At 39.1% G+C, this 20,486-nt stretch overlaps 1 protein-coding gene across 8 annotated transcripts in view; it reads left to right on the forward strand.

Annotated features, from left to right (window-relative positions):
* SATB1 (SATB homeobox 1) overlaps positions 1-20,486 on the forward strand; it is a 93,672-nt gene that overhangs the window by 33,563 nt on the left and 39,623 nt on the right. For all 8 annotated transcript variants that reach the window (XM_054817554.1, XM_054817556.1, XM_054817558.1 and 5 more), the window contains exons 6-7: positions 12,357-12,468; positions 15,108-15,562. In XM_054817554.1, the coding sequence (XP_054673529.1) occupies positions 12,357-12,468; positions 15,108-15,562 (567 nt within the window). The remainder of the gene's footprint in view (positions 1-12,356; positions 12,469-15,107; positions 15,563-20,486) is intronic.

Raw genomic sequence — 20,486 nt, forward strand, 5'->3', positions numbered from 1 at the left:
ATTTATGTTCTTTAGATGCATCTAAACACTCTCAGTGTTAAAGCTATGTCAGTCTACAACTGTTTTATCTGGGCAGCGGTCTATTAAAGGAGAAAATAGATAGCTAGTTTCTTCTGCCTCTTCATTAGAATTAACTATAATGAGGACATCAAAGTCACTTTCCAAAACAGTTATGGGGCCGGGACTTATCATGGGGAGGAGGAGGGGAAAAGACCTTGTTTCTCAAATAAACGCAGTTTCTGACTTCAGAGGACTCTGTTAGGTGTCAGCGTGTCCCTTAGTATCTGTTCTGTCGTGAGGTTTTTTTACACCCCTGAAGTCAGCTGTATGGAGATAAGCAGCTGTCTTCCGCCAGGCTCTCCTGTGAGCAAAGTACAAAATTTATGCTTTTTAAGGGAATAACATTTTTGGGACTGTGCTCCCCACTTTGTGCGCTAACCACTTGGGATTGTATCTCAGCAATTTTGAGAACTGTGTCATGCGAACGATTATCTGCATCATATTCAAGTTTTAGGGAAGTGACGGAATAAAAAAAGAACACAGCACATTTTCTTCTGATACATGTACGTTTTAGAAGGCAAATGTGTTGTAGAACTGAGCCCTATTCGACCTCTGTTTTCACTCGGTGGTCCTGAAAACAGTATATAGAATAACTCGCATTTTAAATATTTGCAGTGATGATGTTCTTTATATCTCTCTCTCTCTCTCTCTCTCTCTCTCTCTCCATGTTTTTTTTCTTCTTTTTATATTTAGTGGCTTAAGAGGCAATCTGCTACAAAATTCTGTATTCATTCATTCATGTTTCTCGCATACTTCTTAACGCAGTCATGGCCGAGTGAGAACCCTGATTTATTTATTTATTTTCCATAACTTTATTAGAGGGTTAACAAGCCACTCCCCCAGTGTTCTTTAAAGCAAGATTGCAAATAAGTCTTTTTTTTTTCTTCTTCTTATTGGCAAATTGTTGGCTGTAGAGTACTGCACAAGTATAAACAACATGAGAGATCCTTTAACATAACATGAGAGAGCCTTTAGTCGCTTTGCTCCCTAGCTTTGGAACTCATTGCCAATTGAAGTAAGGAAAGCTCTGGCTGTTGGGACTTTTAAATCTAGACTTAAAAGTTATTTGTTCTGTTTAGCATTTTTAAAATGATTCTATTAGGAATTGTATGTGCTTCAGTTTTAATTTTAACTCATAATGATTGTAAAGCACCCTGGGATGCTTGCATGAAGGGCGCTACAGAAACCCAAGATTGTATTGTACTGTGTTGTAATGTATTGTATTATTACATGGTGCTGGAGTTGGACCACGGACAATTCATATAGAAAGCATTTGAATACTTAGCTAAAGATAAGGGGGGGGGGTGTGTGTGCGTGCCGTCTCTTCTTGCTTCTTTTCCCCCTTTTCTGTCAGTTATTTTATTAAACTAAATTAACATGGCAGTTATTCCCTAAGAAATGCCAGCATAATTTACTGCTGCAAAGGGGCTCAAAATGTAAACCAGATGATAAACTAAAAATAAAAAAGTCCACATTAAGATTTAATTGCACTTCCCTTTCTATATTACGTTCTTATGTAAAATACATTACAAAACAGTACTTTCTTTATCACTTCCTTCACTTTTAACTGAATTTCATTAACAATAAAGAAATATATTGTCTCTGTTTCAGTAATGTCACTTGACAGTTAATCCCTTAACTTGATGTACATGTCTTTAAGATTTTTTTTTGTTAATTTTTTTTTTTTTTAATAAAGAACATGATAGCACTGACTGGAGCCAAGTATTGCACAACCATGTGATTTGCAAGTTTCCCAGCTCGCAGCTTTGCCAGTGCAGGTCAATTCACACCTGCCACACTTATGCCATTCTGGTCCTCATGTTGCTTTTCCTCGGTGATTGTCAGAGGTAGAGAGAGTTGTGCGTGCGGCTCCTTCCTTCCCCCCTCCCTCCCCGCTCCAAATGTGTGGTAAACCTTGTGCATTGGAAGTGTCTGCTCAGGAATTAAATGGAGTTTAATTTCTGTCCATTAGGAAGCTGCTATCCACATCGCCAATTAAGCCTTCTATTTAAAGGGCGAGGAGATATGTATGTCTACATCTTAATCACTGCTGGGACTGGTTTGCAGAGACCTTCCCTGACTGGTTCAGTTATTACTAGCAGTGGTGGGAGGCACAGAGATCAGCGTGGTTATAAAACCTACCCAAAAGCTGAGCAAATTCTGTAGGTGCTGTAGCGTCACTGTCAGCAGATTTAAAGCTGAGGTACGTCTGTGTTAGAGGACGCAGAGGTGTAGGCATAAAGATGCGTCGGGAGAAAATTACTTGAATTGGTAATAATTTTTTTACCTGACAGGAATGAAAGCAAAGCAGGACCCACATATTGAGAGGCAATGCTAAGAGATGAGCAACTCTCACCTTGTCAGACCAGACTCATTACATGTCTTCGCTCTAATCATAACTTAGAAGAGATGCATTTCTCAAACAGACTCTGAGCAAAACTCTCAAAGCTTGTTCCCTCCCCCCACCTTTTTTTTTTTTTTTAAAGTTAATAATTAGATTCTTCCTTTTTATTTCCAAGAAACGTGGCAGGAAAACCTAAGGCGAGGGTGAGCTTTGTTTCTTTTTCCTCGGACACTTCTTTAAGAACAGCACAAATAGTATCAGATTGCTCTGGTGCCTTGCAGCAGTGATCCGAGGACAGGTTTTTCCAGACAGCAGCAACCTCAGACCTGCCTCACTCCAAGCCATGGAATAAACTACTCAAAAGGGAAAAGTTCTGTTCCCCAAGGGTGGGAACAGATGAAAGGTTCTCCTCTTATACACCTGTCTCTTAATTATTTTTATTTTATTTTTTAAGTACTAAGATATCTTACATTGAGAGTTGCAGTTCTTTTGTAAGCCTGTGCCAGAAGCCGGGGGGGGGGGGGAACTGCACTAAAGCATGCCCTGTGCCTGGCTGTGCCACCTTTCCAAAGGATTTGAGACTTTTTAGCAAACCGTCATGCAGATGGATGGGTTTTGTGACGATGAAAAACTGAGGCGCGTGAGAAGGACTTTAGTGTCAATGGCCTTTCTAGAGATGGAGAGGAGATTTCAGCTCCCTAAGTTTACCTAATGTGTCTGTATTTGAATCAGTGTATCTAGACTCTCTCAGAATTGGGGGGGGGGGGGGGGGGGGCGGGGAGAAGGTGTGTGTACATATACACATACACATATATATATGTATCACAATAAAATCCCTCCAAAATATATTTGCCAGATAGTATGTCCCCAAGCTCTTAAAGCTGCGTTCCTTATTCTGCGTTTTTGGTGAGGAGGAGCTTTGTGTGCTAAACCTAATCTAGCTACATTTTTTTAATTTATATATTTTAATATAAGGGGTAACTAAGAAAAAAATTAATAAATAAATAATTAATAAATTAATAAATAGACTCTCAAAATGCATGTGCATATTCCACATGGCAAGTTAGCTGGAACTAACTAATGAAGGCATCTTTCAAGATGCCTTCATTGAATCTTGCATCTTTTTATGAATTCTTCAGAGCATCTGTACTTTTCACAAACTCTTGTCAGTGAAAGGCAGCAACACAGAGGCGAAACTAGTATCTTGGCTAACATAGCTACTTAAAATGTGACCTTCATATGATTTTACTTAGCAGAAGTTAAGAATCCATATCAAATTTCATACTATAACTCATTTTTCTCCTGACAAATTTTTACATTTTTCTCAGGACAGAAAGTAGTTTCTTCATGTGCTTTTAGTGGCATAAATATCCTCATAGAATTTGGGTCTATATGATTAAGAATAATCAGATGTACAGGTGGCTCATAAAGAGACGCATGGCCTGAAACAATAAATCTGGCACTTAACCATTTAAACAAAGGATAGGCAAGGGATGTTACATTTGGCACTAGAGGGGTATTTAAGCAAGCAAGCAGAGACATGAGAGATGCACTGACTAGGAGTGGAAATCAATGAAGCTTGAACTAAAAGATAGTCATACATTTTTTTTAAAAAAAAAAGGTACATATCTAGTGAAAGAGATTACCATGGGATGTGGTCAAAGATCCAGCACAAGTCTTCAGATCGATATCGGATGTTTGCTCTAGCTCAGCCACAGGTAAGTTGGCTGAATTCAGAAATTGCTATATGAACTTCTAGGGTCTCTTTTTATGAAGCGTCCAAATAGATGCTCAAAATGGTCCCTTTTGGCTTTAAAAATCTGCAAAAACTTGTGTAGAAAAAGGAAAAAGAGATCAAAGAAAAGGCTTATCCTAAACACCAAAAGAAATTCAGCAAGACAACTGTTAGTGCTACTGAGTCTGATGACTTCTTGTCTGGACATTGTGCCTTAGGGCTCAACTTCATGCCAGACATCTGATGCTTTGCCTAGCAGAACAGTGGAATCCGAGAAGAGACTTGCTGAAAATCATGTCCTATTTCCCAGCAAGGAAATCTTCCTTAACGTGGTGGATAATACTAAGCAATTTTGAAGAGCCTTTTACAAAATCTGTAGTGAAAACAACCATTGCGGCTGGTTGAAGATAGAACAATTATCAACGTCTCTATCAGGAGAAAGTATATACTTCATTTTTGTTGAAAAGTTTTATGTGCCCAGAGCTGAATTTAATGCATTAATAGATCTAGAATGTCCCCTATCGCACTGAGTATTTGCATTAGGTTGGCATTTGGAAGCATATGCATTAGGATTAGCATTTCCAGATAGGAAACAATTCTGACCTGGCTGGAACAGAGTGGTTGGAAATAAAAGCAATCCACCTAAGAAAAAGGCTGAAGGTGTCTCTTACTCAGATTTTAAGCAGATCAATCTGTGAGATCTCCAAGGCCCCACCTATCCCAACCTTTATTCCTGCACAAGAAATGCTGGTTTGCCCTGTCCACGTCTGTTGTGCGTGATCTGGATTGTCCTCCTGGGCTCCAGCTTCCTCTAGTCTCGTTCCTTGTGTCCCGAGGAGAAGAGGTGAGCGTAGGCGCGCCACCTTCACATAGCGCCTTGCCTAGCATAGGCACAGCAGCAGCCCGGAGATGGTCTCCATGTTATGGAGCTGGGAGGGAGGGATGGAACTCACCCTGGAGTAGCTCAGCTCTGCTCCTGTGGGCTTGAAGTCCAGCCACGGTTGGAGCACAGCTTCTGGGTTTAGCTTAATCCAGCAGAAATTCTACCTATGTGCCCTGAGAGGGCTTTGTGATGGGCACCAAAGTAGAGGCAACGGCAAGAGCCCTTGAAAACGTGCATTCCCAATTCAAGCTAAAAGAAGGGTTTAAAGCAATGTAGTTACTTCATGAAAGCTTTTTTTAAGCAGCTTCCTGGCTAAAATGGATAGTGCTTTCCTTACCCATGGAGCTCTCTGGTTTCAGAGCTCTTCTGGCAAAGGCACTATCAGAATCAAAATATTAGGGCAATAATACACCCCTCAAAATATAGGACCATTTTCATTCCATGAAGTAAATCAATAATTAACTTATTAATTATTGATTATTTTATATTTTATCTGCTTTTTAAGAAGTGTTTATCTAGGACTTTTACTACTAAGTACCTGCTATTTACAAATAGTGTGCAATAAAAACCAGGATTCTTAAAAAGAGTTGTGTCAGACATCTGACAATGAAGACAAAAATGTCTTATGTCTCCTTATCTTTTATAGGTTGAGGTCGTGGCTCCTTTTTCTTTCTTTTTCATAAGTCTAAGGCACTATGCCATAAAGCTTGTAAAGCAGTTATGAAGTTCTTCAAGTCTGAATTAACATTTCCCACCTACCTATCTTTCTCTCTTTTAAGCTTTTAACCTTTGTAGATATAAGACTAGTATCTTGGGAAGCAGCTTTTTATTTGAGCTTTATTTATATCCGTCAGTGGGAGATGCTCGGAAAACATTGGGAGAATGCTGCTCTGTCATGCAGCAACTGGGAATTTACATTACAAAATGGTAAAAATAGTGCAAGAATCCGTTCCTTCAGATGCTGAATCCTCATTTCTGATTTGCAAAGTCTTCTTGTGTGGGGGTATATTTCTATACGTATATAAGTGTACATGTATATATGTATATACGATTTGGGTTCTTTTTGGTTTATATCTTCCCTCATTACATTCAGTGTAGCTTTATTTTCATGTTAATACGTACATTTCTAATACTTAAAGACAACATAAGGCAGAAAAGGAGGAGGAGATAATTTAGGCTTTGCAAGGATAGGAGAAGGGAGGAAAGACGTGCTCATGTATTGGAAGAAAAGCTTGTGCCGTCATTTTAAATCTGCCTTTAGGCAGTTTTAACTTATATGACCAGCATTTGCCATGCAGATCCTTACTTCTCCTGACCCTGGCAACAGTATGGAGGTCAGATAGCCATCCAAGTGCAATGCCAAAGGCACAAACAAAAGTTTTTTTCTTCTCCGTCCATCTGTGGGTTTTTCCCTTATCCTACGTGTTTATAGGGCATATGACAACAAATTCCATTGCATTACTTGCTATAGTTCAAGGTAATGGACCAAGGAATTTAACATAATTCTTCATACGCAATTAAACTGTCCATTTCATGATTCCTTGTCCAAAAAACAGCTAGTAGCTGGATATATTTGGTCTGCTTTTATTCAGAGTGGCAGATGATAATTCTCTGCCATACCAGAATACTAGGAACAACATTTTGCCCTGGTTGGGTTTTTGCAGTATGTGGGCTGGCGTAGGCTCAGGCAGGCTAAAATCTTTTGATTTGGGGATAATCCTGTGTTATCCGGATGGGGCTTGAATGTTTTCTTCTCATTTGAAAAATGTTAACGTAGAGCTTCCTGAGAAATGAGCACTCCTAAGAGTTCGGCTTGTATTAAAACTGATGCTTGCAATTTCCACGCAAACAAAAGCCACTGATAGTGGCTAGGATCGGGGAAACAAAGTTCCTCTGTCCTTGATGAAAAGATCCTCCCTCCTCCCCTCCAGTCCCCCCCAAATCTTTAAGTTCTGTTCTGTTCTGCAACTTTATCACTATTCAAACTAGGTCTAGGGACAAAGGCTCGTAGCTTTTCTCTTTTTGGTTTTTGTTGTTTTTTTTTTTTTTTTTAAAGGCATGTTAGGGTTGCAGTATTGGAACATGCTACCCTGATGGTGTCTGGGGATGTAAAGTGGAGGATTTATGGAAAAGAAAATAGAATAGAGCCTTAAAAGTTTGGCTTTAAAAAATGGAGCCGGTAGTTTGACAGATTGTTCAGTAAATGTTCATTTTATTGAGAATTATAAAAAAGGTGCTTAACGTCTCTGTGCCATTAATATAATACATTAAAAGGTTACTGTCAAGATTAGTGTTTCTGCTCTGAAAATTGACTGTAGGGTTTATGGGCAGCACTGTTCATATTCTGCTTGGAAGATGAGGTATCTTCTACCTACCATTTGACAAAACCATTATGTTGTTACAAGGCTTTATGCTGAAAAACTTGATAAATAGTAAAACATAAATAAAATCTCATTTGAAAAGCGGGAGAATAGTTGCTGTCTGTTTTATAGCCAGATTTAGCAGATGTGGGTTTGAATGTAAAACAGTTGTGAAAATAGCCAGTGTCAAACTAGTGCAGAATTAAACTTGTGGGGTGTTCTGTTTTCAGTGTCTCTTATTGTTGAAGTACTCCATTTCAAAAGCATGCATTCCTTCCTACAGAAAAAAAATCAGTTTCCTTAGTTGAAATTAATTAGCATTCAGAAACCAGATAGCATGTTTTTGGGTATTCATGAGATCTCTGTTTGAAAAAATGTTTTTAACTTGTAGAAATGTGTTGCAACACACAGATGGGAAGAAAAAGAAAAAAAAAATCTCTTTAGCAAGCACTGTGTGTAAAAGGAATATTACATTTTGCACGCTCCTGATTACCCTGTGTAAACAGTTTTTGACATCTGTCTTTATAGTTTTCGAGGAGAGGAAGACTTTGTTAAAAGAACCATTTTTATACAGCAGTCACCATTTCAGTCTTGCTTTACCTGTATTATGAAAGCAGATGGTCTGCATGTCTTTTGAATATTTATAACTATCAAAAACAATCTCTTGCTATTCACCCTTAGGCTTATGAGATGTCAGGACTGTTCTGGTTGAAAAAAAATCATCTTGGGTGTTTACAGAAAGAGGATTACATTAAGCTGAAATGACTATACATTTTCCAGTTTAATATTTGTCCATCAGCTGTTTAATCGTATTTAGATAATTGTGTAAATAAGTTGTTGCAGCCCTTGCCCCTTCCACTGAGCAGGCTTGAAACTTTAAACACCGATGAATGAGTTGCAAAAGAGCTCGGATTTTTTTTTCCTAGTTAAACAACCTGGAAGGCCTAAATAAGTTTTGGTTACAATGCTCCTTTTGAGAGAAATGTTTCATTTGCAAAGGAATTCCCTATATCTAATTCAGCCGAGTTCTTTTAGGAAGCTGCTGTGTCTGTTACTCTCCGCTAAGTCTGTTAGCATGTATTTGTTCTGTGTAAATACTGCAGCCCAACTACCCCTTCATGAGGCATGAAAACAACCTCATTCTGCCCATATAAAAATAATTTTAAGGTTATTTAGGGGAAGTTTTGGGACTGTGGGGGTTAAAAGCTTTTTTGACTGGAAGCTGAGCAATCACTGATAACAGATTTTGCTGTGGTTGGTTGATTTGGCAGAAAAGCATGAACAGTTTTGGTTTAGATGATTGAATTAACCTGATTAACATTGTTTTTGTTGTTTTGCAAAAAGGACAACAGTATACTTTTAGCGATGATCGAACAGTACTTCACCTGGTTGGAGAGCAGTGTCAGAGGCAATGACTGAGAAATGCCTCCCGTGTAGCACCTGCAGCGGCGGCTGCAGCGACCAGCCAGCACGAAAGGCTCGGTCGGGTCCTCCCCGTGTCTTGCAGGACGCACCTCGCATTAGATCCTGGCACAATGTGAAAGGTGTCTGATGCTACCGTTTTATCGGGTTTTATTTGATGGGCATATGAAAAGAGTTCTGGTTGAGATTTAAGATACTTCCTCAGGGAGTCCTCCAACTTCTTTGAGAAACGATGGTGTCTGGTTTTCAAATCTCTGCTATTTAATCTTCCTGAGAGAATGGGATTTGGTTCAAACTACGCTGGGTGAACCTCAGCTGAACTTCAGAACGAATTCTATCCCTACCTCCACACAGTTGTTGGATGCCTAATTATAATTAACTTATTTGGCTAAAAAAAGAGCACTTGGGCTGCAGCAGATGGTATCATTCCAGAATAGTGGGATTTCTGTGAAGGTGGCACCATTTCAGATGAGATCTCCTGATTCTCAGAACAGGACAGCAAGTGATGTGGTTGGGGCAGGGGGAGGCATGGAGAGAGGGGAAAGAGGGAAATTTGGGATCTGGAAGTCTCATGACTTACTTTCAAGGGTAAACTTCTAGGAGGTACGTTAAGACTGCAGATCTGTGACCAGTTTTTGTGTTCTATCAATTTTCTTTGTGGCATGTGAAAAAGAAATCAGATTATGAGTAATGAATGTGATGCATTTGAATATTTGTATGACATGTTTGTATTCATCATCCTTGTACATGGAAAACATCTGCCCCTGTGCCTCACAGATAAGGAATGCCGATATACAGTAGTACCTGAATACGATCTGTTTCAAATACAATCATTTTCATTTTGATTATCGATAAGTATAAACCAAGACATGGGGAGCTCCTCACGTGTAATAAGAAAACCTTCAATATGCCTCCACTCTAGATCGGGGATCTCTGAAGACCCATTGGGTTAATCTTCAATTTGAGGCCTTAAACATAGTGGGCATTCGTATATGTAGATTGCCATTAAAACATACAGGAATTCTACAGCAATAGGAATTATATAGGAATTTCTATTAGCAAAGTGCATCTCTCTGCACTGACGTGACTGCAGGTTTGATGACAACATAATAAATAAAGCATAGAAACAATGAAATTCAATGTTGTCAAGTTATTTTCTGAGTTAACAAGGTAGTAATATTTTATCTGGCTTGTAAAATTTTGCCTTCAGTGAATTAGTAAATAAATCATTGATTCCTCCTGATGAGGATTCTTAGCGTAGGTAATATCACTTGAATGTTTGCGTGAAGTGTTCTCAAAGAAAAAGCAGGATAATTTTCATTTTAAAATGTGTTGATAATGTCTGTGGGTTTTTCTTTTTTATCTACTTTGAAGAGCCGGAGCAAAATCCCAATATTAGCCATCAGAGCCTGAAATTCACATTGTGTCAAAGAAGCTAAAATTCCTAGCAGCGTTATTTAAACAGACCAGTCCCCTATTTGGTTGTAAAATAAAGTAACTGCGTTAAATTTATTCCTGAAGAAGCAGGGGATGTCACAAACTGCCATGTCATTGGCATATCTTCTTTGTAAAATGACATGAGAGGGAGGACTAGGAAATCCTAGACAAATATCTTCATTAATAATAGGTAGTTTAATAAAATTATTATTAATGTACATGCTTTCATGCTTGCTAAAGTTATTTGGGCAGGAGAAGACATTTGAAAGGGGCAAAGTAAAATGAGAGAAAACCACCTTGAAGTCTAAATGGCATCCACAAAATATACACAAGCTAATATGGGATGGTGGCCCATTACATGTGCAGTTCCCCATTTTGCACATGCAAATCTGCAGGTTTTGCATGTACGGTAACTGCATTCGTATAATTTACCAGTTCAGATCCAAAGGACTTTTTAAATCATGCCTTATGTATGCCCATGTTTAAAAAGGCTTAATCTGTAAAAGAGCTTAAACAATAATTTTGTAAGTATTAGACATTAATGATACTGCTATTATATTGGAAATTGAAATTGGGTTCAGCTGAGCTTGGTTCAGGTCATTCAGGCTAGAGTTGCAGTAGTCTATTAAGATTTCATTCTCCTTTTATGCCACTGACAAGAAGCTTCTAGCTAATTTCAGAAATGCCAGATTAATATCAAGGAATGGTAAGAATTTTGGTGATTCAGAGAAACATTAAAATAGCTGCCTGGTGAGTAGAGAGTATCCACATTTGGCACAAATAATACTGCCTCACTCTAGCAGTTCTGAGCCTCCACAAATAGCACGTTACTGAGTAATGCGTTAGAAAATGGTTATAATGAACTTCACTAAGATCAATAATCAAGGTACTTTTACTCAGAAGCTGCACTAGCCTTATAAAAGAAGACTTATAGTAATATTTATTGCATTTTTACTCCAAATTCTTTCTTCAAGTGGCTATTGTAGTTTGTGTAAGAAAGGGTAGATGCTGTACATCGATTTTTACGACATCACAAATATAGCTAAATGTTACACGCTGAATAGCGAAGAAACATAATAATCAGGGCTTTGTCTTCTTGACTGTCATTGTTTTCTCAATATGCTGGACAATTCCTGTAGTTAAGCTAAAAGTAACTGCTTTCCACATAGAAATCTAAAGGGTGGCAAAGTTCGGTCTATTGAAATTACATTTGCTAATTTTGTTGTTCGTACATCATATACTGAGTATAATTTTGAAGTCAGAGCATTATCTCATTTTGCAAGGCTTAGTCTTAATTGATTTTGTAAAAGAATGTACTGGAACTGAAAGTTTTATGCATTGTAAATTCCACTATTTTAAAATTGGTCAAAAATGAGCAGAAGGTAAATTTCTCACTGTAGCTATCTGATATCTCGAGAACCTTTGAGAAAAAATCATCTCTATCATCCTTTATTTTACAGCTAATATTCAGTTACAGAATTAGACATGACAATGAGAGCTTTTCATAAGCCTGTTTCTGTGAATCACTTAAAATACCCTGTTTAGGAAAAGCAAGTCCGGGTTCATTTTGGGTTGTTACATGTTTTATTCTACTATAATCCCTCTTATTTTATCCTACTAATAGGTCATTCAGATAAACTTTCATCCTATGATTTTCTGGTGTCTGCCCTGTGATAAGTGGCACAAAGGGAATGGGCATGGATAACTTGGGGCATTGCTTGTATTTCTGGAGTCAGTGTAGGATTTGTATGCCTGTAAACTTGCGGGTATGTGAAGGGTCAATCAAATTTTAAAGCAGAAATAGTACCAACAAAATGCACTTTCAAGATTAGCATCTTCCGTCCAGAGCCCATCCCATTGCCTGATGTTTCTTGGTCGATAACTTTGTTCTTCTCTTAGTACCTCTGCTTTTTTTGCTCCCATTTACAATATACCTTGGTTTGTTTTTATGCTCAATTAATGAGTTTTATAAAAGGGTTTGGATGATAGGATTAAAAATGCAATACGGTTCTCAAACTCTAAAAATATAATGGTTTCAACAATTGAAATAATTTGTGCTTTGACTTGTACTGCTCTGTATTACAGATTTTTTTTTCTTCTCCCCTTTTCACACAGAGTATGATTTCTTCCATTGTGAACAGCACTTACTATGCAAATGTCTCAGCAGCAAAATGTCAGGAATTTGGAAGGTGGTATAAACATTTCAAGAAGGCAAAAGATATGATGGGTAAGCAAAAAAAAATTTTTTTTGCTGTGATGGTGGATACATACCATTATGTGTCACGCTGAGGTCTGTCACAGTCATAAAAGAAGCCAGGTCCCCTCACGATAAGTTTAGGATGCTTTTGATGAGTAGGTGTAGAAAGTACATATATAGTGAAAGAATTCATTTAAATAAATATTTGCTATTGAAACAGCCAAACTGACTTGGGTTGCCAGAGATGTAAAGCTGTCATTCTGTAAATCTAGAGATCTTCTACCACCCAGAATAATTGTTTAAAAAACCTGTTCCTGGAACTGTGACGGACTGACTTTTTCAATGTATGTATTTTTTTCTTGCTCTGACTAATGTATATTTAAAGAAACAGGCTTCTATAACTATCACTGCCTTCCAACAAGAATGCTATAATTTTACAAATTCATATCTTTCTCTAACTTTGGGACCCTAATTTCGATTCATTTTAACAAATAGTTGTTGTGACAATTTGTTGTAGCAAGCACAAGTAAATTACTGGAGGAAAAAATCTATCACTGGGACGTGTTAATTTTGTAATACCTTTTATCTTTCTGTATTGTCCCTTTTTCAAACCATTTCTTAAACCTGTTAACATAATTTTGAACACTTTATGCCAGAAAATTTCTACGTAGTTTTCAACAGAATGAAGAAATGAGACCTCAATTTGGATTGAATTTTGAGCTTGACTTAGCTTTCAGTATTTGAAACAAAATCATTCATCTACCAAAACGGGTTCCTTGCCTTTTATAGCTTAAGGCTGTAATGAAGACAATGCATCACTTTTGTGATAATTGCTTGAATTACTATTCCAAGCGAATGGCCCACTTGGGTTGATCTCTACTTTCCGCTAGTGAAAAAAGGCGGCTTCTTTCCTTTATCTGCTTTGTACCTTCTGTGCAACACCAAACCCTTCTTCTGAGACCACCGAAGTCAGTGGTGAGATTTCGCTTGGTTTCAGGTGGTCCGTGCGCCAGGCAGCAGAGCGCCTGCATGGGAGGGTGACCTTTCCGCACCATCCTCTCCCACCTCCGTTGCTGCAGCGCTCCTGCATGGGGCAATCCCTGCAAAATTTGACTTAGATGACGTGCCAAGAGGGGTTCACCGTCCGTTCATTCAGGGACAATGAAACCAGCGCATAGGAAACGTGTGTGTGTGTATTCCTGTGTAACCTCATGCTGGGGGGAGGCCCCACTGCCCCCAAAGCCACAGGGATGAGGAGCGGCGGGTGCTCCACTGGGGCACTGATCCAGGCCATGGGCACCAGACCTCTCTGCAGAACAACATGGTTTTTGGTTTTTTTAAATTTCTGCCTATGACAGGACAGAGGAGGAAGGCAGGGCTGTGGGTGAGAATCCAGGTGCCGATTTCTTCTTCCAGCTCTCATCCCTGTGGAGGAAAGGGTGGTCTTGCACGGAATGACTGTTAGTGAAGATCATACTTACTATGAAAAGCTCAGACGCTACCTTTTATTTTTTTTTTTTCCCAAAATATGCTTTACTAGTATAAGAAAAAAAATTGCTACAACACTTTTGTGAAGATACTGGAGTTTTGGATTTTAAATAAAGCATATTTTCTTAAGGCTATTTCCAGACCAGCATTGCTAAAGCTTTAGAACTGAGATTGTTTAAAATGAAAAAGTGACATACATTGATAAAAAGGAGACTCCTTTACATCAGCCTAGAGTTATTTCATATTGTCTTATCATGCACAAGAGGGGAGCTGGAAGAACTCTTGTAGTTTAAAAAACTGTGTTGTTAATTAAAAAGGAGGGTGTGTCAAGGCAGATGAGTTAATATAAGAAAAAAATTCAACCATGTTGCAAGTCACTGAAAAAACCCCATGCATACATGGTTGCAAGATAAAGCAGCCCATCTGTGTAATTTACATAAATTATACTAGTTCCTAGCAGTCCCGTACAATTGATGCAGCATCTAGAAATTAGCAGAGCATGGGGAGGTCCGCACCCCACCCTGCTTGTTACAGATTTCCAGTGGCTGGGAACTGCAGATGTTGTGGCGGGGACACCATGGGAGGAACAAAACCAGTCGCCGGGGGCTTCTCTCTCTGGTTGGGGAGTGCTTTCCCATAACAGCCCTCCTTACCCTTTGCACAGATGCTTTTACTGTTTCACCCGCATCTTCTGCAGCGTACAGTCTGGTACCCCGTCTCTCGGGTTTGCCCCCTCTCTAGTTGCTTGCTGCCTTGTCTGAAGTCCCCTGCATCCATCGCTGCGGGGACGCGCTCTGCAGCCACACGCTTGCAGTTCAGTTGCGTTGCACCTTTGCAAAACTGTCAGGAAGTTACTCCTTTGCCATACGTGGTTTCCAGCATGTGGTTTTGCCTCTGATGTTCTTGCTGGTTCCTCCAAGGGCCCAGTGACAATGATGGGCGGTTTGTTGGATCTTTTTTTAGAAGAATATTCACTACACCATTACTTGTAGGTATATTTTGAAGGCAAATAGCCACAACAGTGATGTTATGGGCCTGCTGATCTAGGCTGGAGAGTACAGTAAGCTTACACCTGAATGCGCCATTTTACATTTATTTTTATTAGCACATCTTGCGAAGAGCGTGAAATTTGTGATTTTCAGTCTTATGTTGGCTTTTTCAATGTTTCTTTTCCACCGTAGTTGAGATGGATAGCCTTTCTGAACTATCCCAGCAAGGTGCCAACCATGTCAACTTCGGTCAGCAGCCGGTCCCAGGGAACACAGCCGAACAGCCTCCATCCCCTGTTCAGCTTTCTCATGGTAGTCAACCATCAGTTCGGACCCCGCTTCCAAACCTGCACCCTGGACTTGTATCTACTCCCATTAGCCCTCAGCTGGTAAATCAGCAGCTGGTAATGGCCCAGTTGCTGAACCAGCAGTATGCAGTGAACAGACTTCTAGCCCAGCAGTCCTTAAACCAACAGTACTTGAACCACCCTCCTCCTGTCAGTAGATCCATGAACAAGCCGTTGGAGCAGCAGGTCTCAACAAACACAGAGGTGTCTTCCGAAATCTACCAGTGGGTCCGTGACGAACTGAAACGAGCAGGAATCTCACAGGCAGTATTTGCACGTGTGGCTTTTAACCGAACTCAGGTCAGTTGTCTGTCTTCTTATTTTTTTAAACCCAAGAGTACCTTCTCTCTCTATATATATTTAGTCATTATCACTTTTTAGGTCTCTCTCCTCATTTCTGCCTTGTCACTTAGCTCCTGTGAAGGAACCGCGCTTCCTTGCAGGACCAGCGTCCACGTTGATACAGTACAGAAATCTTCAGTGATTGGTTTGTGGCAATACCCGCTGTTCTTACAGACACCCTGGTTCCTCTCTAGTTGCGATGGTTTAATATCTTAACCTGAATCTTCCCTGGGAAGGACATGAACAGCTCTATGCAGAACCATTCACAAAGTCACCCAACACATTGCCTTTTGTGATGCAAAGGTATAGCCGTGCTGACCACGTGCATGCACTGAACAACCTGTCTTCTTTCACAGGTGTACCCGAGATGGTCTTTTGTCCTCGTTTATTTTTATTATTTGCTAGTGAAAGTCTTAATAACGTCTTTTCAGGCTTCTGAAAAGATTGAAAAAGAAAAGCTTTATTTTTAGATGATCTACTCTTTTCATGTATTTTTGTAGTTTGTCGCAAAAACAGTAGTTGCTGAGATTGCCGATGTCCACGTCAGAACATATACTTCAGCTCTTCAGTGCAGAAAAAACTAGCCCCAGCAAAGCTGATAAGTAACACTAAAATGTGTTATTTTTTACACCTGTTTTAGAAGCTAACCCTGTTATAATTTATTCTGCTCTATGAATTTAACTTAATGCCATGTTGCATGGAATTTAATCAAGCAGAAATTATGGAAGAAATGTCAGTATATCCAATGCAAATAATAAGATCTCAAAATTTTAGAAGTCTGATTTAACAGAAAATAAAATAGGAATTTTTTTAAAAGGAAATATTTTTAAAAGACCTAGGTAAATTTGCTTTGATTGCACATTTTTGAACTTAAGGAACAAGTATTTGTCCATTATAGGATGTAGTAAAAAAAAAATCATAATTTGGGCTTCTGTTGAAATGTTGATGTTTCTCCCTGCGTAGCCTAGAGAATAAAAATTCTGTTTCAAATGCACTGGTACCAGGTTTGAATCAGCATGTCATTTGTAATTGTTCTGAATTATTATTGCCTTAAAAATTTTTACATCCTCCTTTAGCTAAAAGAAAGTAGAGTCGTGGTGTGAATTCTCTGTAGAGTTCTGTGTCTTTCCTCTTAACAGCAGAGGAGGTTTTCAGGATCTGGGTCTTTCATACCAAATTTCATGGGATGCATGAACTCATGGAAGGATTACTTACGTAAGTTAGGTTCAGGCAGTGCCAGTTGTTATATTTACAAGTAAGTAACATAGAGTTTTGTTTAATACAATGATTAATATTTTAACTATTGATACTATGAAGTATTGAAATAATAATAGTAACTTCGAGTTGCCATGGTTTGCAGCTGCCATCTTACCTGGGCAAAAAACTGAGCAAATAATTCAGTTGAATAGTTGAATAGTTGATTAGATACTTACCTCTTTCTCAGACTTGCCTAAAAGCAGCTTGTTTTCTCTCAACTTCCTCCTCCCTCCAAAGTAATTTGTTCATTTTTTGTCAGCTAGTTTTGCATACAGCTTTTGGTCTCTTATCATTTGTGCATGAACAGTATTTGTTACCTGAAATACAAGGACAATTGGTTCTGACTGGACATTGAATTTATATGAGACGTTATAAGAAGACGCTCTTGAGGTGTGATGAATGCAATTGTAGAACCAGATTTCTAGTGCAAATACTGATTCCTGATTACTATATATTTTTCTTACCACAAGTGTTATTAAATATTTCTTTAAAGTTCAACTCTTCCACAGATGTTGTGGTTAACCAGCTTTGTAAAATGTTTTCAAAGTGACCCAAAACTAGGGGAAAACCCCAAAATGAACACTGAAAACAAATCCCACAAAGAGATATGAAATATATATATATATGAAATACATATTTTGGCAATTTTCAACCAAATCTACTTGAAAGAACACAGAGTGGTATCCCTATATCCTACAAATTGCATTAACTAGTCAAATTAGTATTTGCAGTTAGCTACATAAGATTTTGCAGTATTTGCTATGTATTGTGGCAAATGTAGGGAACAGAAAGGAAAAATACTAGAAGCCTAGGCAGTAGGAGCCTCAGTGTTGCCAAGAAATATCTCAGCCTACTTTTAATATGAAGCAAAGTCCCACTGAAATCCAGAGGAGTTTGTTGTAGGCACATTTCACATTTGCACAACTGAAAATTGTTAATTGTACCCACAATAACAGCTAATGTCCAAGTATAAATACCTGTAAAGATACCTGTGATTCTTGTAAGAAAGCATTTAAATTTGTTTTGCTTGTTGTACTTTGGAATTTATCTCACGTTATTCAAGGATACATCATATTTACCTAAAACTAGGGCAGCACTTTAATAGCTGATGATATTTAGATATTATTTTCTAATATTGATGTAATATCTTTTGTCTTTTTTTTTTCTTTTTGGCTAGAGCAAGTGAAAATGCTTGTTTAAATTCATCTACTGTTTTCTGAGATAAAAAGCTAACTCAGGCTTACCACTGACGTTTTTGAAACTGTCATAAGCATATTTGAGCCGTGTCCAGGGACCATATCATGCCATCAGTTTCTGAAAGCAGAAGATCTCACTGAAATCAGTTAGGAGTTCTGTGCACAAAAACCCTGATGTCGAGATACAGTCTCAGATGAGGGGAGAGATTTGCTTTCAGCGTAAAAGTTAAGGAAGGAAATGAACTATAAACTAAAAGTAATTTAGCTGAAAGTTTTGGCAATGAAAATGGACTTTGGTTGAATTGGCTGAAGGTGTTGGCACCTCTTGTTTTACAGACTTGTGCTCTGCAGTATGAATACAGAATTTGGTGGGGGTTTTGGGTGGGAAGAGGAGGTTCTACCAGCTTAGGGTGGTAATTCAGCACTTGGCCCTAATTTCCAAGAAGTATTGATTTTGGGGGAAAAATGTTGACTAGAAATATTTCTGCTTCCTTCAAGCTCAAAGGAAAGAATTTGGTAAAATTACTTATGAAAACTAGGGTATCTTTTCTTTAAATTATCTGCTATTTATAAGGCAGAAAAAATCCTTCAGCCGCACCTCAGAAAATTGAAAGGGTGTCCTTAATATCGTCTTGGATAACTTCTCCCCTACCCTTAACTTCAAAATGGCGGTTTCAAAAATGTGTAGTTCTCAGGAATGTGCCTTGCAAAGTTTAATCGAAGAGAAGGCAATAACTTGAATGAAAATTAGCGTCTATCCAGAAACAATAGAACAATTGCTATAGGGAGCAGAAGTGGTTTCAGAGGATGGAGCACCTCTCTCCAGGAGAAATTTCGCAGTGGCCCTTCTAGGAAGGCTTCAGGGCGTAGTGGGGTCTGAAGTGTTATTTGTCCTTCAGCAGTTGCGATTCCAGCTCGCTGGCTGCAAAGAAACAGATTGAATCCTGTTAGCACCTCTTTGTAGTGCACCATGGAAAAGTTTGTTGAGTCAGGATTTGTGCTAGCAGATCCGAACTTCACCTCAAGCACGACTACCAAATGTGCGTACCACTCTGTAGTTGCTAGGGTAATTTCAGTAAATTGAGCTGGTTATGTTTCGGTTGCCGTTTGGCCGAATTAATAAACGTAGTATTTTTTCCAGCTGACGTCAGTGCACTGTGCAGACACCTCTGCTCTTTTGAAAGAGCGAGTTCAGTTTTTTCCGGCGCTTTGCTGGTCAGAAAATGGCATTTGCGAGCAGCTCGCTGGCCCGGGTGGCACAGAGCAGCCACGGGGTGACAGTGCCGATGCATTGGGGAAGCCCCCCCAAAGCGCAGTGCCCCATGCCAGCCTCTGCTGTCAGCAGAGAGGCTCAGCCTGCCCCTGCAGATTTGCAGTAAAACTGGGAGGTTCTTGACTCTGTTCTGTTCTTCTTCAGAGAGCCGGAGCAGAGCATCGGCAGTTGTTTGGCTGAATCACCTTCGGAGCCTTAAACAAATAAACAAACTCCTCTGCCATTTCTGTCTTGCCTTTGTAAATGTAGAGATGAGTCAGGAAACGGAAAGCTTGGGTTCCCACAGGCAGGTCTTACATTTGACTTGAAGGCGTAGCTTAACCTGGTGCACGGCAGGGTGACATGTACGTACTGCGCGAGCAAGGAATTGTGTTAGTCATGGTTGTGGTTGGAACTGTAACTCGGGGCTCCTGTCTCTGTTTGTGTACACTTTCAACCATAACATTTGCTGCATGAACTCGGGTGCCGCTGTACGGAGGTGACCTCTCGGCTCCGTCGTCACAAAAGGAGGGGGAGTGCTTTTTGCTGCTTTTGCTGTGTCTGACTATTGTAATTTTTCTTCTTCTCACCCGTGACAGTTTTTCACCTCAAGGTTTTTAGGTACTTCTCAGTGTTTCTGCCAGATGCCTTTTCTCTCCCCTCCTTTCTACTTCACCCCCATGCTTGTTTAAAATATTAGCTGCCAGGATACATTGCCTTTCGTTCATGTAGAATGCCTTTTCTCATATGTGAAAACTTCTGCGTATTTAGGACTGTGCTCATGCTAATTCTGGGCAATTGCTATTTCGAGGGAGAATGCTTGGATGCAGTAAACTGCTCTGTGTAATTTTAAAACAAAATCTAAGTTTACACAAACCACCTTCTCAGGCACTTTTTTTTTTTTCTTCCACTTTGTCTTTGGCACACTTTATTTTCCAGTAAAATGAAAAATGAAGATGGATTATTCAAAATTGATAACAGTAATGGACCATCATGTAATGTTTTATTGAATTTGAGTTCTGTAAATTATGTGGTAGAGAGAAATTTGCCTGCTTAAGTATAACAGAAATTGCCACTGTATTCATATAATTCTTCGTAGTGTAATTTAAGAAAAAGCACACTATCCATATCACTATTGAATAAAAGGTAAAAAGGTGCTATTACACTATCATGACAG

Source organism: Grus americana, chromosome 2 (assembly GCF_028858705.1).
Source record: "Grus americana isolate bGruAme1 chromosome 2, bGruAme1.mat, whole genome shotgun sequence".
NCBI lineage: Eukaryota > Metazoa > Chordata > Aves > Gruiformes > Gruidae > Grus > Grus americana.